The sequence below is a fragment of the Phacochoerus africanus genome, chromosome 10 (genome assembly GCF_016906955.1).
Source record: "Phacochoerus africanus isolate WHEZ1 chromosome 10, ROS_Pafr_v1, whole genome shotgun sequence".
In the NCBI taxonomy this organism is placed as follows: Eukaryota; Metazoa; Chordata; class Mammalia; order Artiodactyla; family Suidae; genus Phacochoerus; species Phacochoerus africanus.
The window spans coordinates 27,875,203-27,903,050 of record NC_062553.1 but is presented as its reverse complement, the minus strand read 5'-3'; the positions used below and the strand labels follow the sequence as shown (position 1 = coordinate 27,903,050).

The 27,848-nt window shown below is 39.5% G+C and overlaps 2 protein-coding genes across 7 annotated transcripts in view; both read left to right on the top strand.

Moving 5' to 3' along the window:
• Positions 1–553: 553 nt before the first annotated feature.
• LOC125137378 (uncharacterized protein C10orf95-like) lies at positions 554–26,892 on the top strand. The gene is made up of 3 exons (XM_047798090.1): positions 554–611; positions 9,927–10,785; positions 26,754–26,892. The coding sequence occupies exons 1-2, from the start codon at positions 554–556 to the stop codon at positions 10,718–10,720; spliced, it is 852 nt and encodes a 283-aa protein (XP_047654046.1). The 3' UTR covers positions 10,721–10,785; positions 26,754–26,892.
• ARAP2 (ArfGAP with RhoGAP domain, ankyrin repeat and PH domain 2) overlaps positions 26,769–27,848 on the top strand; it is a 172,202-nt gene continuing 171,122 nt past the window's right edge. For 3 of the 6 annotated variants that reach the window (XM_047799201.1, XM_047799202.1, XM_047799200.1), the window contains exon 1: positions 26,769–27,800. In XM_047799201.1, coding sequence (XP_047655157.1) covers positions 26,899–27,800 — 902 coding nt within the window. In that variant the 5' untranslated portion in view covers positions 26,769–26,898. Of the gene's footprint in view, positions 27,816–27,848 lie in introns of all 6 variants that reach the window. The other 3 variants (XM_047799205.1, XM_047799204.1, XM_047799203.1) reach the window with 2 other exon arrangements.

Here is a 27,848-nt window from a genome sequence, read left to right as displayed (position 1 = left end):
TGATGGAGTAGTGTTCTTTTTGTCATTTGTGTCTACCAACCCATACACTTGGCCAAAGTCTCTTCTCTACCATTTTGTCATGGTAGATGTAGTTCCTGGTGTCGTTTGAGCTTCCATTTTGAAGAAAGTAGAGCAGTGGTTCACACCTCTGCAGTAAATGCCAAGCTGCATATGAACCTTGCTGAAGGTGATGGAGTGTCTGAGAGAAGTTTGAGGGAGATACTCAATCTGTTGAAAAAAAGAAACTTAATTACCAAAAGGGGCTGTGGAGGAAGTGTCAAAAGCTGCTGGCTGGAGTTCCCATTGTGGCTCAGCGGAAACAAATCCGACTAGGAACCATGAAGTTTTGGGTTCGCTCAGTGGGTTAAGGATCCAGTGTTGATGTGAGCTGCGGTGTAGGTCACAGACACAGCTCGGATCTGGCATTGCTGTAGCTGTAGTGTAGGCCAGCAGCTGTAGCTCCAATTCGACTCCTAGCCCGGGAACCTCCATGTGCCGCCGGTGCCGCCCTAAAAAGAAAAAAAAAAAAAAAAAAGCTGCTGGCTTATAGGAAATGTTTCCAACATTTCGAGAGCAGCAAGTAGAGTCCAGACTTCAGCAGCAGTTGAGGGGTGAGGAGATGGAGTGGGGATAGAGTCTGGGAGAACTAAGAGGGGGTAAAGAGACAGAAGCTGTACCAACCCTTCAAGAGACTACCCTTCCTCTCAATCTCCTGTTCCCATTGATGAGAACTTTGAGGGGTCTGATGCAGCAGCTAATGAAGTGAGGGAATAAAGTCTACTGAGACCTACCTGACCAGGAGCAGACTTGTGGGAAGGGAGTAGTTATGGAGGACAGTTTGTTTTATACTGAATGAACAATACTGGAATTAGTCTGTTAGGCTAATCAGACTGGACATCTTTAATACATACACTAGACTGTTCTTTTCATTGACATAGTTCATAAAAATCTGAGAACCAGCCCTATATTTCATTCAGGGACAGAAGTAGATTAAGTCCAAAACACACCTTGAAAAGGACAATGGAAGAAAGACTAGGGTTCTTTGTATTTAATTGTTCCTATTGAGTTGAGCTGGTTTGATAAGACATTTACCTATCTGTTGATTGTACAAGCATTTTGCTTTTTATTTAAAGGTGAACTCTGCCCTTGTGAAGATAATCTAATGAGTTAACTTGGTGTCTTTCTTTTTTTTATATTACTTTAGTAAAAATTGTCCCTACTCAGGGCAAAAAGGCAAGTGATTGCTTCCAGTGCTGTTCTATTTTCTTGTTTTTCTGAAGAGGAATGAAAAAAAAAAAGAAAAAGAAAAAGAAAACCTTTCTCTTTTAGTGTCCTAGTAACTGTAATGAAAAAGCCAAGCATTCATGGCTGAATGAAGGCATGAGCAGTAGTTCCTTTATAAGCGAAAGAAAGCACAGTTCAGTCAAGCATGACTGCCATGGTCTCCTTAATATGCTTGCAAAATATATTGGGCAGACACTGTGTATTCCAATTGCTAAACCAGACTGAAGTTGCAGTGGTGTGGTTATGAATGTTTCCACAGGAAAAAATATAAAACCATTACACAGGATGTTACAGAAGCCATGCAGAGAAAAGGAAATTCAAACTGGAGTGTTAGGTCTTTGAAGGTCTGTGCACCTGCTGTTCCGCATAAGTGAGATGCTATGTCATATTTCACATATAGAAAATGATCAAATGGCAGGTAGATATCCTTTCTAAAAATGTGTTTTAAAGAAACTGAGAATATTACCTTTTCAGACCCAGAAAGAGGACATATGGATCTTTGTTTTCTAAAGTAAGAACAGCAGACACCAATGGCATAGAAATGACTAATAACCATGTAAAAACTATATGTGTGGTTAATGGTGAATGAACTTTTAAATCATGTCTCCATGTCTAGCTCTGTTAGAGACACAGAGAGTAACTTGGTTTGCATCTTCATTCTCAAATCTATCAACAGGTTTTCATAAAGTGCTGGGACATTTTTAATCTCTGTTTGCCTTCCACTGATCTATTTTAAATTACTTGGTTTGGGGAAAATTATTAAATTTATTTGTATAAGAAAAAAGAAGCACTTCAGAGTTAAAAAAAATTAAAATTTCCCTTTTAAATGGTAAATTAGTATTTATTATTAGGAAATGATTATGTTCTCCCCTGCTTCAATCCCTTTGACAACTTCTGATCACCCTTCTGCTAAAACCCCCAGACCTAGACATGGCTTATAAGGTTGTACATAAGGTACATGCCTGACCCTCCCACTTCATCTTGTCCTACTTTCTTCACTGTCTAGCTGAAAGACCTTCTTTCAGTTCCTCCAAAGTTCCTGATTTTTGCTGTCTTGAGGTTTTACAAATGCTCTTCTTTGCCTACCACATGCCTCTGTCCTCCTCCCCAATACCCAGAGCACACAAGCTCACTCCCCCACAGCCTGTACTTCTCAGTTTAAATTTCACTTGTAAAGGGGACTCTTCCAATTTACCTACCCAAACCATTCCTTCCCCTTATTATTCTACTGCATAGAATTTTGTTCATTCCTAAAACCACAAATGTTGGGATAACTTGTTTGAAATGAATGCAAAGAGTAAGAATCGAATATTACCTTTATAACCTTTTGACAATATGTGAGGCTCTGGAAGCTATGGATGCATTCAGACTTCCTACAGGTTTTGCAGCTTGGAAGAGCAAAACAGAATTCTGGCTCCCTGAAATAAAGAGGGAATAAAAGAGCAGGATTTATGTGGCCATTAACCCTTTCCAAAAATACTGCATAAATAAGCTACTACACTATCACAGGGAAGAGGTGGGGGCAAGGAGAGGCCAGGAGGGTTAGAAAGTTGCTATTAGGAAATATTGGGAGCAGGAGAAAAGCATTTTGTCCATTCTCAATTAAAATGTATTAATTTGAATCATATGCAATGACCATTTTTGAGGTTAAATGTAGACAAATATGAGCAAATTCATATTGTTTAAAAAAAATCATACACATATATTGTATACATGTATAGATATACTAGTGATATATGTAACATATATACCTATATATGTATGCTATGCATATATTTTACTGTTGTTTTATATATGTATACCTTATACTATATATAGTATAATATGCATGTATACATTATAGACATTATATATACATATACATATATATATTTGTGTAATTCTTTGGGTAATTCTTTCTGTTACCATATTGTAATCTCCAAAAAGACAGTAAAGTAGGTCTACGTTATCTCTGCATCTCTGTGATACATCACATCTTAAATATACACAAAAATTAGTTGAAGGAAAACAGCTGCACTATGTTTAACATGTTATCTGACTTTTTTTTTTTTTTCTTTTTAGGGCTGCACTTGCAGGATATGGAAGTTCCCAGGCTAGGGGTTGAATTAGAGCTGTAGCTGAGGCCTATGCCACAGCCATATCAGATCTGAATAATTTCTGAGACCTACACCATGGCAACACCAGATCCTTAACCCACTGGGTGAGGCCAGGGATAGAATCTGCATCCTCACAGAGACCATGTTGGATTTTTTTTTATATATATATATATATTTTTAGGGCTGTATCTGCAGCATATGGAAGTTCCCAAGCGAGGGGTTGAATCAGAGCTGTAGTCTCTGGCCAGAGCCCAGCCACAGAAACACCAGGTCTGAGCCATGTCTGAGACCTACACCACAGCTCAGGGCAATGCTGGATCTTTTACCACCCTGAGTGAGGCCAGTGATCAAACCTTTGTCTTCATGGATACTAGCTGGGTTCCTTACCGCTGAGCCACAATGGGAACTCCCAACATCAGATTCTTAACCCGCTGAGCCACAAGGGGAACTCCATTATCTGACTTATTTTAAGAACTCAAATAAATGCTAGAAATTATGATGACCACACTGGCCGCTGCTTCTGCTGATAAAACATTCTTAATTTGTTGGTTATTAACTTTGGATCTGGGTGCTATATTTTTAAGACTTCCACTTTAGAAATCCATAAACTTTGCCTCAAGGGTCATTCATATTGCTTGCCTTTCATCAGTCATAATTTCAGGCAACGTCTCCCAGTTGCAAGTTCCACAGCTCCAAAGGTATAGCCAAGGAGAACTAGGGTGAGGAGAGACTATAGCAAATTAGAGAGTCTATGTCCTGCCCAAAACCAGCAGACAGTTTTCCAATCTGTTCAGACTTGCTTCGTGGGAATGTGAATTCAGCATTATCAGACATTCTGATTTTTCAAGACAAGATGAAATATGTATTATATTATAAAATCTTCTAAATTTGAGAAAGTAATTAAAAATTGCCAAACTCCGTGTGGTCTGAAAGATACTTGAACTTCATGCCGCTTATGAACAGCTAGTTTGTGACCTGTGTTTTATGGCAGTTGCCTTGTGGTATGAGAGTTTATCTATCCTTTTCTTGTTTTTCATTTACCTTTATACAAATACTAGTCTGTGTTTTTCAAGCTAGATTTGTAACAGTTTAATTTTATTGTTATACAGGGATCAATTTCTAGTTGTTGCTTATTTATTTCTATTCTCTGCTTTGCTTCTCTGAATCCCTCCCCATTCTTTTTTTTTTTCCCCCCCATGGTGTCAGCAGAACTTTCAAGGTGAATTATCAGGTGAATTACCTGTTATAAGGGCAACAGTTTTAGCAAAAAGGGGAATAAACCAAGCTACACACAAAGAAATGGAATTTTGTGATGTGTTTAGTAAACTCAATTTCAGAAATCTATGAGAAAAATTGACACAACAAAGTAAAAGCAATAATTTTATACACAATTGAATATTTCATCTGCAAATCTAGTGGGTGATAGGTTTCCTGGATTTCTCTTAACACTGATTCTTTTATATAAAAATAAAATGAGACTTTTATGTTAGCAATGGTAAAAACTACTAGATGTCTACAATTCTAAAACACAATCTATTTTTGGATACTTTAATATTTTCTATACCATGAGAAAAACTATGACACACACAATTAATTTAGAACTATTATTATGTGTGTATGTGTGTGTGTGTGTATATATATATATATATATATATATACACATATATATATATATATTGAGAGAGATAGAAACAGACAGAGAGAGTTTTGAAAATTATTTAATCATAGATTTTTATCAATATCACATAGATCTATTTCTTTGCCTTTTCACAAAGAACTTTAGTATATTCTTTTTGAAGACATCTCAAGTGACAATTAAATTCACCATGTGTAGTGCTATCGATGCAAGTATCTTAAAATGATGACAACATAAACATCTACCATCAAGTCCATGACCATGTTAGCAATGACAAGTATGCTCTGACTCCTGCCTGGCCAATAGCAATTCACTTTAAGATGCATCCCCATTTCAGAAGTTGTAAAGTGTTAAAATATTGTGTGTTATTATCAATGAAATACTCTAATCTCTAATGCCTAAGTGAGTTTTCTGAAATATCAGTTTTACAAAAAGTATGTTCATTTTTTCTTGATATTTAGTGGTTTCTGGAAAACTTATTATTTGTTTATTTATTTGTTTATTTGCTTTTTGGGGCCACACCTGTGGCATTTGGAAGTTCCCGGACTAGGGATTGAATTGGAGCTATAGCTGCTGGCCTGTGCCACAGCCACAGCAACGCGGGATCCGAGCCACCTCTGCCACCTCTGCGGCCTACACCACAGCTCGTGGCAATGCTGAATCCTTAATCCACTGAGGCCACGGATTGAACCTGCATCCTCATGGATTCTAGTCAGGTTTGTTAACTGCTGAGCCACGAAGGGTTAAAATAAATGATTTCCATTTTACTGTCAACTTTTGGCCAGTAAATTAATTGACCAAATATTTTAAACTCTTCCTTTGCCTACCTATGGTAGGTAAATATCCACTGAGCTCTTCCCTTGTGGTGAGAAGGAGTTAAAAAACAACTTTCAAAGCAACTCCTGAACCTTGTAACAAAGTACCAAAAAGAGTCAGCCTAATGAATATAAACATTTATATTCATAAATGTTTGAGGAGACAATCTGAAATGCTTATTTATCTATAAGGCCTTATGATAAGCTCTTCAGAAAATTCAAATATTAAGCTTCCAAGTACCCATAATGCAAGGCAGTCTGACAAGAGCACTCCAATAGAACTAATGGTACTTCAGGAATACAGAGTAGCAAGAAAAACTTCTCCACAGTCAGAATGCAAAGTCCACTGACAAGAGTACTCCAATAGTGGTAAAAAAAAAAGGGGGGGGGGGAAATGGAAAAATCCAAGGGAGAGTGTGGTATATGTGTGGACATAAGGCACATCATTTCCCTCCCAAAATTAGGCATCAGAAAAAGATTTTGGTCAACACTTTAAAAAGTCTTCTCTGAGGCATCACAGCAGAATGCTTAAGGTATAGGCTTTGAATTTACATTAGTTGAGTTCAAATGCTTTTTCTTATTTACTGCTTGTAATTTCTGTGTCTTGGTTTTCTCCTCTGGCTCAAAAGAGCCAAATGGTATCTTTGCACCAGCTTTGTTGAGAGAAGTAAGATTTCATAATGTGTAGCAATGCCTGTTACTTAGAACCTGTATATCACAGGATCTCTATTTCTCTTCAATTATAGTACATAAAAATGAACGGCAAACTACTGAACTATTTGAGTAGAGGGTGGGCAGTGTAATCTAAAACATCCTCAATCAATTCTAGTTTGGGATCCATACAGAGTCATCTGATGAAATCGGTTTAAATGGAGGTAAAGATATTTTAAACAGATTAAGCAAACTATTTATGGGGGTATGACCTCACAATTTTAAGTGTCCCATGTTAAAAACCATTTAACAAAAAAACGGTGTAGATCATTAATGTGCATATTTGGGATGAAGGAGCCAAAACAACTTCTTAATGCAAAGCAATTGGGAACTTGTAATTTGTAATAAAATTCCCAGTGGCAGAATCATAAGAGTTTTCATAAAATTAAGTACCTTCAAAAATTTAGACACAAGTGTGAATAATATACTTTAAAAACAAAACACTGATAATTCAAAATGAGGCTCTAGTGATGAAATCATTGATGTCAAAGTTGCATATTAAGATTTGCATAAAATTATGTTATAAAACATGAGTGGAAGAGGCAGGATATATACATTAATGTATAATTTTACTTTTATGAATATTTATCTAAAATGGAAAATTAAATATTTTAAGTAGACATATGCCTATTTTATGTACATCCCTAAAATTTTATGTTTGGCAAAAGTAATGTTGGATTTTTCCTTTATAGAAAAATGGAATGATTACTTTAAATGCTGTTGTGTAGATAATTCTGGGTATCAGAGATTTGGAAAGGCTTTCACAGGAAGTGAGATTTCAACCTAGTCTTAAAGAATTATTGGAGAAAAAATAGAATTAAATTTATTGAGAGGCTCCTATTTTCTAGGTGCCTTAAATATGTACCCACATTAAATTCTGATAGGTATTATTCTCAGTTTACAGATGGGGAAATTGAGGCTCAGATAGGCTGAGTTTTCTCAAAAAAGCCACAACCTACACTGATGAGGCTTCACCCTGAGCACAAACCTTTGCAATTCCAGCACCGTGTACTTTCCCTAATAGGCATTCCAGGGCAGAGGATGTTTCCTAGAGAAGACTGAGCTGGAATTCTCTCTGCCTTATGGATGGATTCTTTGGTGTAAATCACTCAAGGCCTTTTTCTCAGTTTCTTAGAGTGGGGATAAAAACACTCTCTTCAAGTAGCAGCTGAGATAGTTAAATGAGCTTTTACAAGTAGAATGCTGGGAATAACAACTGGCACATAAATGCTCCGTTGGTGTTCTCCTTGATGATGTAAGGGGAAGGGGATGAGGAAAAGGAGGAAGAGGAGGAGAAGGGCAGGAAGGTGTCTACTCTCTTAGACTGTCTCTTTTTGTAAGCACAGTGCATTCTGGGTAGAAGGGATGGGTGGAGCAATGAAACAAAGTCTGTCAAGGACGGAGCAATCCTTGCTTTCTACTAAAAATCAAGCAAATAAGAGTTGGAGGGGGTGATTTTGGAATAAATCCAGAAATAAAAATATATATTCCAAATACATATTTGGAATAGATAAATATGGAAATTAACTGGGACTGTACACTTGAATGGCCTTGGCAGTAAACAGATTTTCATACCTCAATTCTTATAGTTATTTTTCCTGCCTACTTTTTTCCCTGAATGCCTCACTCTGAGGGCTGCTAAATATGTAGTGTATAGCCTACAAATACAGCCTAGATGTGTTCGATTTCTCCACTACTTATGGCCTAACCTCTGTAAGTCTCAATTAAGCCTATGTTTATAAAATTGGAAAAATAATTCCAAGTCATAGAGTTGTACATATATAACATATATGTTATGTGTTTGCCTGGAACCTGGTGTTATTAATGAGCAGCTAATAAAAGGTACTTTTTGCCATATTGCTTCAGATATTTTTTATTTTCCTTAATCAGCATGCATCTCATAACCAGTGTATATTTTCAATGAGGGATCACTTTTTCTTTCACTTCCCAGAGCTATTATTAAGTCATTGATGTGCCTTACATCTCTTAACTTTCTTTCTCCTCAAAGAAGCCTGTAAATTCAGGGACCCTTTTGTATTTGCCAACCATTGTGTTGTCAAACTCTCAAAGAGTAAATGTTCAACAAATTTTTTAAGCAAAAAGTGACTGAATAATAATTCAAGGAACTAAGATATTGTTGCAAAAATGCACAAAGTCCCAATTATTTTATAAAATCTACCAGGAGAAGTAACTTGAGGACTTGTCATTCGAGTAAAAATGCTTGGCGTTCTGAGACATACCATAACTGATGTAAGAATTTTTGTTTATTTATAACCCACCTTGTTCAGAAAAGGATTTAAGATGGCTTACAAAGATAAAAATAAATGAAAAAGTATGTGAGAACTCTGAGGGAAAGGAAAAAAAAAAAAAAAAAACCACCGAGTATGAACTTAACATGAAGAAAGAACCACAAAAATAAAATTCTACAGAAATCTAAAGACAATTCTTGAGGTTTGTAAAATGTCAAGAAACTTTCCTGGTGGAAATGGTTCTTGGTGTAAAGTGTGTAGTTCAAAAGAAACTGGCGATTTGGCATTTTGCGAGGCAGGAGGGTGTTTTTTGATGGGCAGGTGTTTTGGTGATGATGATGCTTCCCAATGGTTGGGCCTCCTGAAAGACTCCCACACTCCGAACCTCAATTATTTCATTTTCGTAATAAACTCAGCACTTTCCCTAATTGCTTTACTTGCAACAGCAGATAAAGACATTTCATCTTTTAAAGAAAAGAATTTCAGGTACGGTCTGTAAAAAAATGTTAACTGAAAAATAAAAATAAGAAACTGGCTTTTGAATTCACTGGCAAATGAGTGGATTTTTATGACTATTTAGATATTGGGGGGCGCACAAGGGTTTTTCTTTTTGGATTCCCGTATTTTTCCTGCGCCTTATTATTACTTCCAAGAGCAGAGTATCAAAGTCCAAGCCGAAGGAGAAACGTCTTCCCGGATCTAGCAATCCCAGGTGCCAGAAAGACTAGGGCAGGGTTACCCCTCCCTCAGAGGGGTGGGGGCGGGGGCGGGTGGAGACAAGAAAAGGGAATTTAAAAAGCCACAGCAAGGAGGTTTCTCTGGGGAGAGAGTTTCGCATTGATAATCACCCCTATTCCTTAAAGCTGTGTCTGATTGAGCGAATTGCTCGGCGCCTCACACTCCTCAACTAGAAAATGGGAATATTAATCCCTTCCTCACAAAGACAACTTGACGGAGGATCCGATATAATGAGTTCACCCTACCAGCACGGGGCTTGGGAAATCGATTCCGGGGCCCATTGAATGCAACTTTTCGCAGAAGCAGCCTGGGAAAATCAGCGTCCTAGATGAGTCTTAAGTTTGGGAAACTCTGAGGAAACCTGGAAAGTACTTAGTTGAGTTACACTAATAATCAGTGGTGGTGTGGTTCCGCCCATTTGACGACCCACCCATCAGGGCGCCCGGACCAACCAACTGGCCGGCAGGAGCCAGGGAAGGGTCACGGGCATCTCCGTCTCTGGAGGGCCATGCCCTGGCCGCTCTGGGCCCCCGGTCGCGCTCTCGCAGCTTCTCCAACCCCGCCGGCCCCGAAGCGTCGGGGCCGAGGTGCGCCAGGTGGCGAGGGTGCCAGGCGCGGCCAAATCGCGACCGACTGAGTCAGCCGCCCAACTATGCTGCGGAACCAGGGCGGCCGGCTTGGCTGCCCCCGCCGCTGAGTCCCGCTGCCCCCGCGCCGGGCGCCTCTCCCCGCCCCCGCCGGCCGGGAGGAAGCGCCGAGGCGCGGCGCGGGAGCACCTGGGCAGAGCGCGGGCGGCGGGCGCGGCGCTTCCGGAGCTGCGCGCCGGCTCGCGCTCCCCGCCTCCAGGTGCGGCGGCCGCGGCGCGCCGGCCCCACTGACAGCGCCGCCCGCGCGGCCGCCTCCCGGCATCAGACGCGGTGCGGGCAAGCGGCGGGGACTGGGAAGGAGGAGGCCCCGCTCCTGGAACAGACGGGTGAGGAACGATCGAGCTGGGCCAGGAGGGAACCCAGCGCCCAGGCTCCCCGTCTGCCTCTCCGCGCCTCCCCAGCTCTGCTGCCCGCGCTCAGGGCGAGTCCCGGGGGCCGCGGTGGGCCGGGTGGTGGGGCCGGGGCCAGGGCGGGGGTACTTCTCAGGCTGGGCCGGGGTTTTCCGGCATCTTTCTGGGTAAATTTCCAGAGCGCAAAGTGTTAGGCTCCGATTTCTGCCCCTTGGATTTCTCTCCCGCATGTGGGCGTCTAAAAGGAAACCAGAAGCGGGTAAGTGATTCAAAAACTCCACTTACTAATGGGATCTGGCTTTGGAGGGTGACAATCCGGATAGACAGCTAGGACCACCCCCACCCCACCCCCGAAATGGAGCTTCCCTTTAGCGAGTTTCAGGCACCGAGTTATTTACTCCGTAGGGATAATGAGTTTGCTAAGCTCTCAGTACTCCCCCGCACTCTGCTTGTTAGACACTTTGAGACGGCAGGCCTGTTAATTAACTTTAATTACAATCATTTGGCCTCCACCTGCCTGGACCCAACTCCCGGTACACGGGAACCTGTCGACAGTGAGTTTACCAGGTTGATCGTCTCTTTTACTTTTGGAGATCGGTCTCCTGGGAGAATGGGTGCCTATCTCATTAAGTAAAGTAAGTTCATCCTGGCTTGTTTTCTTAAGTGTTTCCGTCACCTCCTTGCGGCGATCTGGAGTCGTTTTGATTTGAGCGACGGCTGCGTGAAATTATGTTGTGAGCTATAACCTTTGATAATTAGGTGGAAATTAGAAGCTAATTTGAGTGGAGTAATGACATTTTGGGCTTTTACGTTTGTGTGGAGATACAACATTATTATTTATTTTTTGCAACATTATTTATTTATTTATTTATTTATTGTCCTTGAAGTAGGCTTCTCAGTAGAATATATCCAGTCGGTTAAAAAAAAGTATTGAAAAAAAAAGCTATTTTTAAAAGCACATTTAATCGAATGTCATTGTGATTACCAATAATAGTGTTGTACTTACAAGCTCAGTATTGATTTTTCCCGCACTTAAGCACTCTACACCCGCAGTTTATGGAACACTGCCCATAAGTAATTGGAAAATGAAGTTAGGGCTGTTTTTAAAAGGAAGGTAACTTTTTTAAGGGGGAAAAAGGGAGAAATACTTTTAAACTCTGATGTGTGACTTTCATGAATTTACAAGAGAAATATTGAGGCGAAGATTTTCATGACATTCCACTCTTTAACATTGTTTAAAAAAGAAAGAAAAAAAAAGTAAAATGGGTCATGGAACTAGGCTAGAGCTTAAAGTGGAAATATCTCCCTGGCTTCTTTTCAAACATGTATTTAACAAATACACACTTAAGGTGGGTCTTAACACCAAGAATGTTTTGTGTAGACTTAATTTGTCAGTACTCAAAGATTTATTTAAATTAAAAGGTACCTAGAGAGGAACCCAAATAACTTGTTAAAACTTGTTTATGTGGGCAGGTGTGTTTGTATTTTTTCCTTCCTCTGTAAGCCTGTCAGATTGTGTATGGATTGTCTAGGAAAGGAGAAGCTGATGATGCTTTCAAGGACAAATACGTATTTTTTCCATTTTTCATATGTTTCTTGAATATTTAAAAAAAATTGAATGAAAGCTTCTTTGAATTCTGTGGTGCTTTACAATTTTAAAAAGTTTTGCACACATGATTTTATGTGATCCTCTATTAGTCCTTTCCCCCCAACTTTATATTGCCCTCCCTCTTCCCTTTCCCCACTGGTATCCACTAGTTTGTTCTCGTTATCTGTAAGCCTGCTTCTAAAAACAAATTCTTAATCATATTATATCACTTCAGATTTCAGCAGTGTGAGGCTCATAGATATTCAATGAGTATTTCCAATTTAACTACCGTAGATACTATGGTTAAATATAGAACTAACATTATAATGAATTGCAATTTTCCTGTAATCTCTTACGTTAGCACCATTAGATTATGAAGTTTTAAAAACTTGCTTAAGACTCTTCATGATATTTAAGAACTTCTTTCTTTTTGTTCTGTTACTTTCTATTCCACCTCCTTGCAACTTTGGGAAAGTTTGGTGAAGGATGCTATAAAAATGTTACTTGTACTACACAGCAGGATCTCATTGCTAATCCATTCCAAAAGCAATAGTTTGCATCTATGAACTCCAAGCTCCCTGTCCATCCCACTCCCTCCCCCTTGGCAACCACAAGTCTATTCTCCAAGTCCATAGTTTTCTTTTCTGTGGAAAGGTTCATTTGTGCTGTATATTAGATTTCAGATGTAAGTGATATTATATGGTATTTATCTTTCTCTTTCTGACTTCACTCAATATGAGAGCTATGTCTAGTCACTTGCGATGGAGCATGATAATGGAAGAAAAAAGAATGTATACATGTATGTGTAACTGGGTCACCATGCTGTACAGTAGGAAAAAAAGTTGTATTGGGGAAATAACAATAAAAATTTTTTTAAAAAATGTTACTTGTAAATGACAACCATTGCTTTTAACAAGTGGTTCTTTTAACAAGTTTTATTTTAACAATTTTTTTTAGTCATTTATTTTTTACTTATTTATTGAATCCAATCTTGCCACTTTCTAAACTGAAGGAGTTTTGGAATTTTTGGTGTATTAGGTGAAGAACTACTTATTAATGTTGTAGATCTTTCTTAGCTTTGACCAAATGTGATTCATAAGAGACTAGAGGGTACGAGATGTCTTCTTAATCCTTTTTGTGAGGTCTGGACCACTGTAGTTATCATTGTAGGTTTTTTTAAAGTATTGGCTAGATTAAATATATGTTATAGTTAAACCATGTTGCTCTCTTATTTCCTTAGCCAAAATAGTAAGTCAGTGGTTACACTATCTTTTCTAGTTAGAAATTTCACCTGTAAATTTTGTTACAGTTTTGATTCAGCACAAGTTTACGGATACTAGTCCATTCATTTCCCCTGAGCCAGGATGGGAACTCGTATTTTTCTGTCTTATACCATTTGTGCATAAGGTGAGTGGGCAGGTGAGGGAGTACTCAGAGAGGGGCTAAAAGAGAGTGTATCTTCCCACAAGTTCTCACAAAGGTAGGATGCAAAAAAAAAAAAATTTTTTTTTTTTTTTTGGTTACATTACATAGCTTTAGGAAGAGGAAGGAGAGAATGGTTTAATCAATTGAGAGTTGGAGAGATGATCAGGGAAAAGTAGAAATGTGGTCTCTATGCTGATATTAGACAATGGGCCTCAGCCATGGTTGTGGTGAAAGTAGTTGCCAAGACATTTGCACAGTATCTTGATGAAGTTCACAATCCTTAGCCCACGAGTCAAGCCCATTAATAGCCAAGTGCAGCTTCCTTTTCTGTCTTCACATTTCATTACCTGTCCAGCCCTTAGGTCCATCCCCGATATTCTCATCTCCTTGATTGCCTGATGATCTCCTCCTGCATTGTCTGCTTTGTGGCATTCCTTTTACCTTAGATGCTGCTGTCTCCACCTGCTACGTTTCTCCTACACATCTTGAAACTCCCCTCCATGGCTCCTTCATTGATCACTCCATCCTTAGGAATTGCTGTGTATTTCACTTTCAACTCAACTTCATGAATGTGATTTTTAGAGTTCCTTGGCACTTATGAAAGATGATGGTATTATATCTCTATGTAATTAAATACAAAACAATACTTTAAACCATGCGAAAGTCAAGGTTAACTAAACCTAATTTTTCTCATCATTACTCAAGTACTTTTATTGGGTGCATATGAGTCTTCAAATTTTGATATTCCTCCTTTACTAGCACTTACTGACCAGTAAAGAACCAACCACATGTGTGTCATTTTCCCTTGCATACAGTCATGTCTAATCTACTCCGTTAGATTTTTAAACTTTTGGAGAGAAAATGTTGAATCTTCACTTTCTTTATAGCACTTGGCACTGTTCTCAAATGAGATAAGTGTGATCTTGAACTGCAAATATTTCCTGCTATTATCTTGGAGAGAGTAGTTAGTGTTCCTTAAATATTTATTAAATGAATAAATGTAAATAAATGAGTCAATAAGTTGGGAGAGATTTGCTAAGATACCCTCTACCTAAGAAAAAGATACTTTGATTATTACAGAACCAATAGGAATAAGCCCTCAATTCAGTTGGAAAAGAGGTCAGGGTGCTATTTATAAATGCAAAGAGAGGAAACCATTCACAGTGGGCTATTTTGAAACATCTGGTTGTTAGTCTAAAAATGTGACTCATATTCAGAGAAATGGTGGAATATACATTTTTGCTAAACTCTGAGAATCAATACTTTATATATACAGTACATGTATAAGTATGCATTTAAAATATTTTTCTTGATGTATAATACCATGCTAGTTTTGTCTGGCATCAATTAAACATTAAAGCTATGTTCACTGTAGCATGACATCGAAGAGGATATTGAAGAATATATATGTACCTGTGCTCATATCAAGATTTCTGCAGGGTCCTTTTTTTTTTTTTTTTTTCAGTTGTCAGAATATAGATGGCTAACCTGTGGAGACGGGTAGGAGGGGCTGGCACTGGGCAGAAGCAGCTGCCCAGTTTTTAAGGGGCCTTCAGGTAGGAGTTCTGCATAGTGATGCCAGCTTTGGCTTATTAGGACTTTTCATTATCCCCACTCCTGCTCTTGTAGGAACTTGGGAAGATGAAATCTTTATCTGCTTGCCTAAGAGTTACGGCTGTACTTTAAAGGTCTCTGAATGAGAATTGAAAACAAATCTCAAACATTACCCAATTACCTTAAAACCTGAATAGACAGTTTGAAAGAGAAAAGAGTTACTTAAGCCAAGGAGATTTTCAAGCCACACAACTATTGGGATGTTATCTAGAGCACCTAAACCCAGGGCCTACTTATGCTAGTATAACTTCTCATAATAAGTAAAGGAATGACCACTACTGGTCTTCACTGGATGTGAAAATGGCTATTAAGTTCTAGATTTTGAAAGGGTTGTGTTTTTCAGTTTTCACAGAAAACAAAATGATCAAAACACATCTAAGAACAACCTTTTCTCTTTGATCCAAACTGCAGGATGCTTTTGCCTAGAACCTGGCTATTTTGAGCTCAAACCTCAGTTATTCTTCATCTAGCAGACACTAATTAAATGCTTATGGCTTGCCAGGAACTAAGATCTTTATGCATATTTACTCATTTCATCCTCACAGCAGTCCTGTGAGGTAGGCATTCTTGTCATCACTGCTTGCAGATGACAATATGCGGCTCAAAAAAAAACAAAACAAAACAAAACAAAAACTTGCCAAGTTTATACAGGTATCCCACAGCTGAGCTGGAATCACTGGCAATCATGTGCTGTGTCCCCAGTCTAAAGTCTTCAGGTAAATTCATCATTCTCTCTATTCTAACCATATCTCTATTCTACTAAATTAATAAAACTATGTTTACTGCTGTGTGAGGTGGTTTACAGGTTTATTAGAAGAATAATTTAATCCCTTTAAAGGGATGTAATTTTATTGGGTAGGCAGAAGAATGCCAGGCACACCAAATACAATAATATGGTATGCATATGACCAAAAGCAATATGGTATGCAGGGGATGAATTAATAATCAGCCAACATTTTTTTGTACACTTAGAACTCATATCAGGTATTGTTCTATATACCTTTAAATTTTAATTGTTTAACATTAACAGAAATCCTATTAGATATGTTATCCTCATTTTACAAACAAGGAAACAGCTTTAGGGAAGTTAACTTCAGGTACACAGTAAACAAGGGGGGGGAGTTTGGGTTGGAATTAAAAGCAGCCTGACTCCAGAGCACTGTGCTTAGTATACTACTGCCCTGAGTATCTCAAACAATGAAATGCAAATGACTGTAGACTTCCATATTTACCCACTTCCACAGACACATATACTCACAAACTGCAAAGGTATATACAACTTGAGTTTTTAGGGCATAGTATCTTTGAGCAGCAGCTCCCTAGTGACTCTAAGTGCTTATGCATAGCTAGGCAGTCAAATGAGAGGCAAAACATGAAGTCTTGAGACCCTTCTACTGTTAAAACCCTTGATAAGTATTAGGAGGCATCACAGTTAACAGCACAGTTGTGGAGTCTGTGAATTCAGGAATTGATGCACTGTTTATCTGCTATGTGGCTTTGGGCATGGGGTTTTCCTCCCAACGTAGCTGTGAGGAATAGATGAGATCCTACACAGATGGTTTATAAACGCTCTGCAAATTTTGGCTAGCGCTATTAGTGGTATAAGTCTGAGGGAGAATGAAAGAGGAGAGAATGTGTTCGATGGATGGGAAAGAGAGCGGTCAAGGTAGAGAATGTGGGGCAGTGGAGGTCAGAGCCTGTGGGTGACCACAGATCAGAGAGAGGACCATGTTGAGGGAACTGGGGTTCCTGTAAGGGGTTTAGTAGGGGTGGGAGGGTAGCATTGCCATAAGCTAAGGTAGATGGTCGCTGGTAGGGGAGAGGCATACTAAATGCCCAGTTTTGCAGTGTTCTGGGACATAAGCACTCAGACTAGAACAAGAGGATTCTTGACCTCTGACCTCTTGTAATCTGCTCTGTGCGATGAGTTAGAGTAATACGACAGCGACAACAAGCATGTTTTCACAAAACCACATCCTCTTTTGCATGGTTGTGGGGAACAAAGTGGAACGATTTATCTTTATGCTTACATGGAGTTTGTATCTTGGTATTAAACAGTGAGTTTGTTTGATGTGCAAGTACAGTGATACCTATTTCTCATGGCCATATTCTATACCGGAGGAAAGATGGAATTCTCTTAAGACCTGTAGCCTGAACTAACTAGTTCAGCATGTTATGGAACCTTCTAAGTTATTAAGAGATTAGCTGTTTCTCCACATAAGTAACTTGAAGTCAGGGATACATCTTTTAATCATCTATAGGGGATAGCTGATTAGTGGTAGAGACTTGGAGGAGTAAAAAGTGTACCTAAGGAGATCCTATTGTGGCTTAGCAGGTTAAGGACCTGGCGTAGGGTCTGTGAGGATGTGGATTACATCTCTGGCCTCGCTCAATGGTTTAAGTGTCCAGTACTGCCTCAAGCTGTGGCGTAGGTCTCAGATGTGGCTCGGATCTGGAATTGCTGTGGCTGTGGTGTAGGCTGGCAGCTGCAGCTCCAATTTGATCCCTGGCCCAGGAACTTCCATATGCTGGAAGTGTGGCCACAAAAAAGAGAAAGTGTACCTGAGGTTTCTATCTTGGGTATCATTGTGGGATATCATAGGTCACCTTTCTAATCTGCTGATGCCACTCAATCATTATGACAGGCAAAAGCAATTTCTCCTACATTTCTGGATTTCCTCCAAGGATATGTAGTTCCACTCAATTGGGGACCACTGTTCCGGAATGTGGTAAACTCTCATTGTTCTTAGAATCTGTAAGACTTGTATTGATGACATTGAAAAATTTTCACGATTCATGTGGCAGCTTAGTTTCTTTTTATTTGGTATACATTTTCTAAGGTTCCTTTCAGTCCTGTGATCTTATGATTGGTCAACCTGTTATTTTCACACATCTGTAGGTTTGATTTTAAAATGGTGTGCTTTTTTAAAAAAATGGATTAAACTTATGAGTGAATTAATTCCACTATGCTACTTTTCTCCTTCACCTAAGATATTAAAATCAGGCAAAGCTGATTCCAGAAGTTATGAGCACTGAATACTTAATGACTTTATGGTTTAATGAAGTGACCCAGGGTTTTCAGTTGTCTTCTTTCCTAGTTCAACTAGGGAATATGATAAAGTTACGCTGGTAATGGGTGGGGGCATAGGGGGTGAGGAGTGGTTTATCCTGGTGTTTCTTTTCTTTTCTTTTTTTTTTTAAGATTTTAATTTTTTTCTATTATGGTTGACTTACAACGTTCTTTCAATTTCTCCTGTTTAGCAAAATGACCCAGTAATCAATCTATCTATCTATCACATTCTCTCTGGTGGTTTTTTTTACTTGAGGCATTTGGAGGGGGTAGGTTGTCCCAATCCATGAATTTTTTTTAGTTGAAGTATTGTTCATTTATAATGTTATATTAGTTTCTTTTGTACGACACAGTGGTTCAATTTTTTTTTTTTTTTTGGTCTTTTTGCTATTTCTTTGGGCCGCTCCCACGGCATATGGAGGTTCCCAGGCTAGGGGTCTAATCAGAGCTGTAGCCACCGGCCTACGCCAGAGCCACAGCAACGCGGGATCCGAGCCGCGTCTGCAACCTACACCACAGCTCACGGCAACGCCGGATCGTTAACCCACTGAGCAAGGGCAGGGACCGAACCCGCAACCTCATGGTTCCTAGTCGGATTCGTTAACCACTGCGCCACGACGGGAACTCCTGGTTCAATATTTTATAGATTATACTCCACTTAAAGTTATTATAAACTAATGGCTGCACTTCTCTGTGCTGTACAATATATCTTTGTTGCTTATTTATTTTATACATATATGATAGTTTGTATTCCTTAATATCCTACCCCTATCTTGCCCCTCCTTACCTCACTCTCCCCACTGGTAACCCATAGTTTGTTCTCTATACCTGTGAGTCTGTTTCCGTTTTTATTTATTTATTTATTTAGGGCTGCGCTTGCAGCATATGGAGGTTCCCAGGCTAGGGGTCAAATGAGAGCTGTAGCCACTGGCCTGCACCACAACCACAGCAATGCCAGATCTGAGCCGCGCCTGCAGACTTCACCACAGCTCACAGCAATGCCGGATCCTTAACCCACAGAGCGAGGCCAGGGATTGAAACTGTGTCCTCATGGATACTAGTCAGATTCATTTCCACCGAGTCACGAGGGGAACTCCCTGATATACTTATTTTTTTTATATTCCAAATATATAATAACACAATATTTCTCTGACTGATTTTACTAAGTGTGATATCCTCAAGGTCCATTTGTGTTGTTGCAAATGGCAGAATTTCATTCAGTCTGTCTGTGTGTCTGTCTGTGTGTCTTTCTTTCTTTCTTTCTTTCTTTCTTTCTCTCTCTCTCTCTCTTTCTTTCTCTCTCTCTCTCTTTCCTTTTTAAGGTTACACCCATGGCACATGGAAGTTCCCAGGCTAGGGGTCAAATCTGAACTGCAGCTGCCAGCCAACACCACAGCCATAGCAATGCAGGATCCTTAACCCACTGAGTGAGGCCAGGGATTAAACCCGCATCGTCATGGATCCTAGTCGGGTTTGTTCCGCTGAGCCACAACAAAAACCCCCTCATTGTTTTTTAGACCTAGCAATATTCCATTGTATTCCATATGTATTTATATCATATCTCCTTTTTCTATCTGTTGATGGATATTTAGTGTGCTTGCATGTCTTGGTTATTGTAAATAATGCTGCGATGAACATTAGGATGCTCGTATCTTTTCAAATCAGTGTTTATTTTGTTGTTGTTGTTTTTTGTTGTTTTTGTTTGTTTGTTTCTGGTTATAGACCCAGGAGTGGAATTGCTGTATCATATGGTCATTCTGCTTTTAGTTTTTTGAGAAACATCCATTATGTTTTCTACAATGGCTATACCAGTTTAGCCACTATCAAGAGTGTATGGGTGTTCCCTTTTCTCCACATCCTCCAAATAACATTTGTTAATTTGGGTTCTTTTTGATGGTAGTCATTCTCACAGGTGTGAAGTGATGGCTCATTATGGTTTTGATTTGCATTTCTCTGGCGATTTTGATGCTGAGCATCTTTTCATGTGCCTATTGGCCATCTGTGTCCTCTTTGGTAAAATGTCTGTTCAGGTCTTCTGCCCATTTATAATTGAAGTGTTTATTTGGATTTTTTTTTTTTTTTTGCAATTTCTAGGGCTGCTCCCGCGGTATATGGAGATTCCCAGGCTAGGGGTCTAATAGGAGCTATAGCTGCTGGGCCTACACCACAGCCACAGCAACGCTGGATCCTTAACCCACTGATCAAGGCCAGGGATCGAACCTGAAACCTCATGGTTCCTAGTCGGATTCATTAACCACTGTGCCAGGATGGGAACTCCTGGATTTTTTTCTTTTATATTAAGTTGTTGGAGTTCCTGTTGTGGTGCAGTGGTTAACGAATCCGACTAGGAACCATGAGGTTGCCGGTTCGATCCCTGCCCTTGCTCAGTGGGTTAAGGATCCGGCATTGCCGTGAGCTGTGGTGTAGGTCGCAGACGCGGCTCGGATCCCGCGTTGCTGTGGCTCTGGCATAGGCTGGTGGCTACAGCTCTGATTAGACCCCTAGCCTGGGAACCTCCATATGCCACGGAAGTGACCCAAGAAATAGCAAAAAAAAAAAAAAGTTGTATGAGTTATTTTGAATGTTAAAGTTGTATAAATATATTGAATGTTAACGCTTTATCGGTCCTATCATTTGCAAATATTTTCTCCCATTCAGTAGTTTGTGTTTTTGTTTTGTGAATAGTTTCCTTTGTTGTGCAAATGCTTAAGTTTGTTATAGTCTTGTTTGTTTATTTTTGCTTGTGTTTCCTTTGCTTTAGGAGACAGATCCAAAAAAATATATATGTATTGTTTCTATTTATGTCAGTTTTCTGCCTGCGTTCTTTTCAGGAGTTTTATGGCTTCCAGTTTTACATTTAGGTCTTGAGTTTATTTTTGTATATGATGTAAGAAAATGTTCTAATTTCTTTGATTTATATGAGGCTGTGCAGTTTTCCCAGCACCACTTATCCACTTACTGAAGAAGAAACTATCTTTCTTCCCTTGTATATTCTGCCTCTTTTGTCACAGATTAATTGGCCGTAAGTGTATAGGTTCATTTCTGGGCTCTCTGGTCTGTTCCATGGACCTATGTGTTTGTTTTTGTGTCAGTATCATGCTGTTTTGATAACTGTAACTGTGTAAGTATAGTCTGAAGTCAAGGAATGTGACACCTCCAGCTTTGTGTTTTTGTTTTTTCTGAAAATTGCTTTGGGAATTTGGAGTCTTTTGTGGTTCCATATAAACTTATGGATTATTTGTTCTAGTTCTGTGAAAGATATTATGGTATTTTAATAGGGATTGCATTAAATCTGTATATTGCTTTGGGTGGTATGGCAATTTTAATAATATTCCAATCCGTGAGCATGGGATATCTTTCCATTTTTTTGCATCATCTTCCTTTTCCTTCATCAGTGTTGTATGGTTCTCAGAGTATAGGTCTTTCACCTTCTTGATGAAGTTTCTCCTTAGGTATTTATGCTTTTTGATGTGATTTTTAATTGCCAACCCATGAATTTTTAAAAGCCCCATAGGTGGTTTGGAATGCTTCCAGCTGCTCTTCTTTTTCCCCCTCCCCTGATTTTTGATTTGAAGACCTCTTGTGATGGTTAGATGGATTGGAGAACTCTGTATCCTGTTGGATCCTGATAAGCTTGGAGACCTAAATAGACAAAACTTTAAAACTATGTGTACTTTCCACTTGTTACCTTAAATCATTTCAAAGCTGGGGAGAAGTTATTCAACAAACATTTATTGAGCACCTTCTATATGCCTGACAGTGTTTAAACTTAAGACCTAGAGCAGTGAACCATAGGGAAGATCCCTACCCTGTTGCAAAACTCCATAGGTATCAGGTAGTAACAAATGCCATGAAGAAAGTAAGCACAAGGGTAAGGTGTAATGAGGCACAAGTATGCTTGTATGCATGGGGGCAAGGGAAGGCCTCTCTGAAGAGGATGCATTTGAGTAGAGACCTACTCAAGTGATGGAATGAGCCATGAGCCATGGGTATATGTTGAGGAAGTAGCTTTGAAAGAGATGGAAGGGTAAGAGGTAAGGTCATAAGGTGGGAATAGGACTGAGGCCAGCTTGGTGGTGATTGAGTGATAGGGAGGGTGGGGCTGGGTGAGTGGGGAGAAGCCAAGGAAGATGAAGTTGGAAAGTTGCAGGGAGTTATGTGGTGTGAATTTTGTTGTAAAAGGAATCTTTTTGGCTGCTGTATTGAGAACACACTTCTAGTTGGGGCAGAGGGCCAGGACAGAATCTGGGATGTCAGTCATGGGGCTGCTCAGTGGTCTGAGATAGACAAGACAGTGGCTGGGACTAGGATGTGAGTGGAAGAGGTGGTGAGAAGCAAGTGGTAGTACCTTCAAAAGTAGAGCTCAAGAAGCTAATGATATTATGGTTATTAAGTAATACTGAAAGCTAGACCTAGATCAGGTACTCCTAAAATTTACTTCCCTTTTACTTTCTCTTGGAAATGGGTCAGGATAGCATGGGCAAATGTACATTCATAACTCTAAGGCCAACTCTTTGTACATTTTCTAAACGTGTACTGCATATACCTCATGTACTATGTTTATAAACAAATAATTTGGCATTTATTGGGAAGCTTATATGGGCTGGTCATCCTCCTGGCAGATTCATTAGTTTATTGCAGGATAGTAAAAATAATTATAATGGCAAATACTTATTTAGCATTTGTTATGTGCCATTGGTGCTCTAGATGCTTTACAAAAGTCTTATGAAATAGGTGCTATTATCACTCCTACTTTCCTGATGAGGAAACTGAGGCACAGAGAGGTTAAATACTGGGATTTGACCAAGATTGTCCAGCTCCAGAATCTTAACTCTTATACTGCAATATCCCACTTCTGTAGGTCACTATGGGATGAATAGAATGTGATTAAGTGCTAAGAAGTAAAGGCCATAGGAATATAGAGAAGAGAGTTTATTCCTTGTTCAGTCGAGACCTTATGAAGGAAGAGGATTATACATCAAAGAATGGGAAGGGTTTCAGCTGTGGGAAGTTAGTGACCTAGTGATACAAATAAATAATTATAATGGTGGGAGTAAGTATGCACTAAGCAGTTGGCACATTTTAACATTTAGGATGGACTATCTCATTTCATCTTCCCCAGCACTGAGGTACCTTTGAGGGTTTCCTTTTTTTTTTTTTTTTTTTTTTTGCCATTTCTTGGGCCGTTCCCGTGGCATATGGAGGTTCCCAGACTAGGGGTCAAATCTGAGCTGTAGCCGCAGGCCTACACCAGAGCCACAGCAACGTGGGATTCAAACCGAGTCTGCGACCTACACCACAGCTCACGGCAATGCTGGATCCTTAACCCACTGAGCGAGGCAGGGATCGAACCCTCAACCTCTTGGTTCCTAGTCGGATTCGTTAACCACTGAGCCACGACGGGAACTCCTGAGGGTTTCCATTTTATGGGTAAGGACAAATGACATATGCCAATGAAAGTGAAGGAAAGTAGGAAGTGAGTAAAGCTCCAAACTGCTGGGCACTGTGTTAGGAAGGGCATCTATCCTAAGCGGGGGCGGGGGGTGTGTGTGATGTGTTTAGGCTCGGGTGGGTTGGCAGAAAGTGTACTTGCAGAGTGTAAAGAATTTAAAACTGTACCAAATTTTGTTGCACATAGTAGTCATCTTTGGAATGTGTTACAAATACTGATTCTTGAGCCTGTTATCAGTTGTTGCTGGATAGCTGATCCACTGACCAGTATGTGGAAGGCCACGAACCTTGAGTGTGGTGATGTGCCTGGTGCCCAAGGAGGGGTTTGATATCACATTAAGGAGTTTGAACCTGGGAGACTTCTATGGAGTTAAATGTGCCCATCTCTTTGCATCTGATGATGTGCTTGGGGGCTCGAAGTCTCTAGGGAGTGGATCTGAGAATGTCCTCGGGTTGTCAGACAGTTGAAAAATCAGATGATTAGAGGATGGAGCTGACACAGAAATGCAGAGAGGATTGTAGGGCCTGTGCGAGGAAGCCTCTTCCGGGTCACAAAAAAGAATCTGGTTCATAGGCACATCCCCTGACAGCAGAGCGAGGTGGTTTTGGCTAGAACATTTGGTGTATCCATTCTTGAGCCAGCCACTCAGGAAGTTTATGTGTAAGAGAAAGAAAGGGCTTGTGCATTAGGACACAAAGGCCCACACACACACACACACCAAGAGTGTGAGCAAATGGGCCTCCCAACCACTTCTACCATCCCTACCAGCTTGTATCCCGTCTCTTGAACATGGTCCGAGCACTTTGCCCATGTCTAGAACCTTGATTATAGATGTATATGGAGAAAGTGATTCATCCTATTTTAAGGGGTTAATAAAAAGCCTTCAGAGAGGCAGTAATACCTGCCTATTCAGAATTTAGCATAGTGATAGGATTTTACACAATGTGCAGATTTGCAGGCAGACGCAGTGTATCCAAAAGGTATGGGGGCTATTTAACAGTTGGTTGCCTGGAGGAAATGATAATTAACAATAATGAGGTAGTCAGCGATGTGGCTCCAGTTAAACTTGAGCCTGAAGTTAGTACACAGGAACACCTGCCTTGCAGAAAATACGTATGAGGTACTATATCTGGTGCATTGTTACCATTTATATGAGTAGTAGCTGCTATTGTTTTTCTTGTTAGAAGGAGACCAGAGTGTGATATGGCACCCTAAGGAGCTGAGAGCGTGCTTGTTCAGGATGTAGAGTGACAGGCCAAATTTGGATTTTCAGTAGTTCAGTGGTACATGGAGACTGGGCTAAGGGATTTGTTGAGATGGTTGCAGTAATTCAGGTAGGAGATGTAGTTAGAGACTGAACTGTAGCAAGGAGGATGGAGAAAGTATTTCAGTCTGGAGGCTAAGAAGTCTAAGATCAAATTTCCGGCAGATTTGGCAATAGTTATTTTTATATTGTGGTGGGCAAAAAAATTGGATAATGCTTTTTTTGTATTTTTTTTTTTTTTACAAAATAATTGCGTAGAGCAAGAATAGTATATTGAGAATTAGGTTTTTATATGGTATTGAGGTTTAACTTTCTACTTTTTTTTTTCCCTGACATTGTGTCACTTTGAGTGTGACAGAGCGATACCTTTTGATAAAGACATTTCGTGCCTTTCATCTTTCGTTTGTACCTTTATTTCTTTTGTATTCAGGCAGCCTCTGTATTTGTATTTCGTTTGTACCTGTATTTCTTTATTTTATTCAGGCAGCTTCTGCAGTGCTGCCTGAATACAATATGTATTTTCCCTTTTTCATATACTTGCTTGTCAGTGTTGGCTGATGTTTTTGAAGAGTTGAGGCAATAGCTTATGGGCAGTTGGCAGGTAACACATGCAGACTCTGAGCTGTGTCTTTCAAAGAGCTACTTTGAGATATGATTTTCAGAAACATTGCATCATGAGGGTGCAGATAAATGTACCTTATTTGGCTGTGTCTCATTTTAGTACTTCAGTATGGTTGTTATGCATATTTTGTACTTTTTTTTTCTTTTTCTTGACACATAATTTACAGAAAGTTGCACATATCTATTTCCACAAACTGAACCCAGCTGTATAAACAGCACCTGGATAAATCAACTTTTTAAAAGATTGAAGGGTGTTGCTTGTGAGAAAAATGAACCTATGTGAATCTGCTATGTATAAAGGGAAATGTGACCTTGAAACTTTTTCCTTTTACTTTCATATTAACTTCCGGTTATCTAATGTATAGTTATTCGATTAGTCTTAGCTTTTATAACAATATTGTACATACAATGCTGCCACATTTTTGAAATGAAAATTACTGACCTGAGAAATATGTTCTTACTGTGCTTTTTGAGAGTCTTTGAAGAAGGTGTTTTAAAGGGGAAAGTTGTTTGTATCTAGTTAGTCCCTGTTAAGAAAAAATATCTAAAATTTGGAAATCAAAAGAATGTCCAATGTGTTCCTTCAGTGCCTTGTTGGGCGTGTTGTTTGACAAGCTCACCCCAGGGATATTTAATTCTAATTGTAGTGCTCCACATTCTATTACTATTTGGTTAGAGCCCAGAATTGGGCTTATAGATTTTTGTCCAGTAGAAAAAAAAAAATTCTCAAAGGGTATGGTTTTATTACCTGAAGGACATTAACCAGTTTTTAAATCTAATCTACCCATCTTATTCTAACACTAAAAAAAAAAAAAAAAAAAAGGCTTTAATGACTGTATAAACCTGTGCCATAAAATGCTCTTGGAACTAGCCTTGCCACCTTACTGGTTTCCTCAGTAATTAACAAATAAGTTGTTTTTGACACATGCTCATTTTCTATTTGAAAATCATTTTTTACCTTTTTAAAAATTATCACTTGATACTACCGTGGCATGTCTGTCCTGTACCGTCACACTGTACCTAGGAGTAGACTTTATAGGGCACGCAAAATAATACACAAAGATTCCAAACTCTTAGTGCAATGAATAATCCTCATTTCTATTGTGTTTCTTCAGAGAATATTTATAATGTGAAATGAGTTTTAATACCAAAATTATCCTAATAAATTGATTTCCTTTTTTTTTTTTTTCCAGGCTTAAGGACATAAAACAGTCACTGTGGAGAAAATACATTTTGAGATAAGTAACAGGAGCAAAACCTCTACAGAAGTGCCCCCCTTCTGTGTGTTTATTTCACTGTACTGCTTCTTGTAACTCTGCCCGTAATGAAGCCACCATTATGTCCTCAGTCAGTGAAGTAAATGTGGATATCAAAGATTTCCTAATGAGCATTAATTTGGAGCAGTACCTCCTACGCTTCCGCGAGTTTGGTTTTAATAATGTGATGGACTGCACAGGGATAAATGACAGCGTGCTGCTCAAAGTTGGAATATCACCTACAGGACACAGGAGGAGGATACTTAAACAGTTACAGATAATCTTGTCAAAAATGCAAGATATCCCAGTCTATGCAAATGTTCATAAAACAAAGAAGAGTGATGAGACCTCAGACAATCACCATGCTCCGCCTTCTGATCAGAACCGCTGCGTAGAACTTTCAGATTCACATGGTGTTCCCACGCCTAGCCCAGTGCCATCGGAGCCTGTTACAAAAAATCTGGACCAGAATGAGGTTAGCGTGGAAAATAGCCAGTCTCTTAAATCAGATGATAAGCTGACTCTTACTACACATAACTTGCCTCTTCCAGAAGAGGAACCACACTTGAATTCAGGTTCTTTTCAAGATTCTTTGTTTGGTAGTGAAATTACTGAGGTAGAATCTTTGATGGACGAAAAGCCTATGGACTGTACCACCGAAGAAGAACAAACAGAGGTTGATTTAATGTCAGAAAATATGAGCAAGCTTCCTCATGCAGACTCTGAATTCCTTTCTACCCCTGGCTGTTCACTATCAGAGGCACATTCTGGAAATGAAACTAATGGTTTATTAGAAAGATCACCACCTTCATTCTTTCAGTTTCAAGGAGAAATGGTTGTAAATGATTTGTATGTTCCATCATCACCAGTTGTAACACCTGTAAGAAGCCATAGCAAGTTGGTTTCAGGACCATCTCGATCTTTTCTGCTAAGACATCGGCCTGTACCAGAGATTCCAGGGTCAAAAACAGGAATTTCAGGGAGGTGAGACTTTTTATGGTAGGCTATATGCATTCAATTGGGTGGGGGGGG

What these genes read in the sequence shown, in the direction of transcription:
- LOC125137378 (XM_047798090.1), top strand. Translation starts at nt 554, where the DNA reads ATGTTTCCAACATTTCGAGAGCAGCAAGTAGAGTCCAGACTTCAGCAG. An exon ending in ACTTCAGCAGCAGTTGAGGG is followed by an intron (nt 612 to 9,926) that starts GTGAGGAGATGG and finishes ACTAATAATCAG; the next exon opens with TGGTGGTGTGGTTCCGCCCA.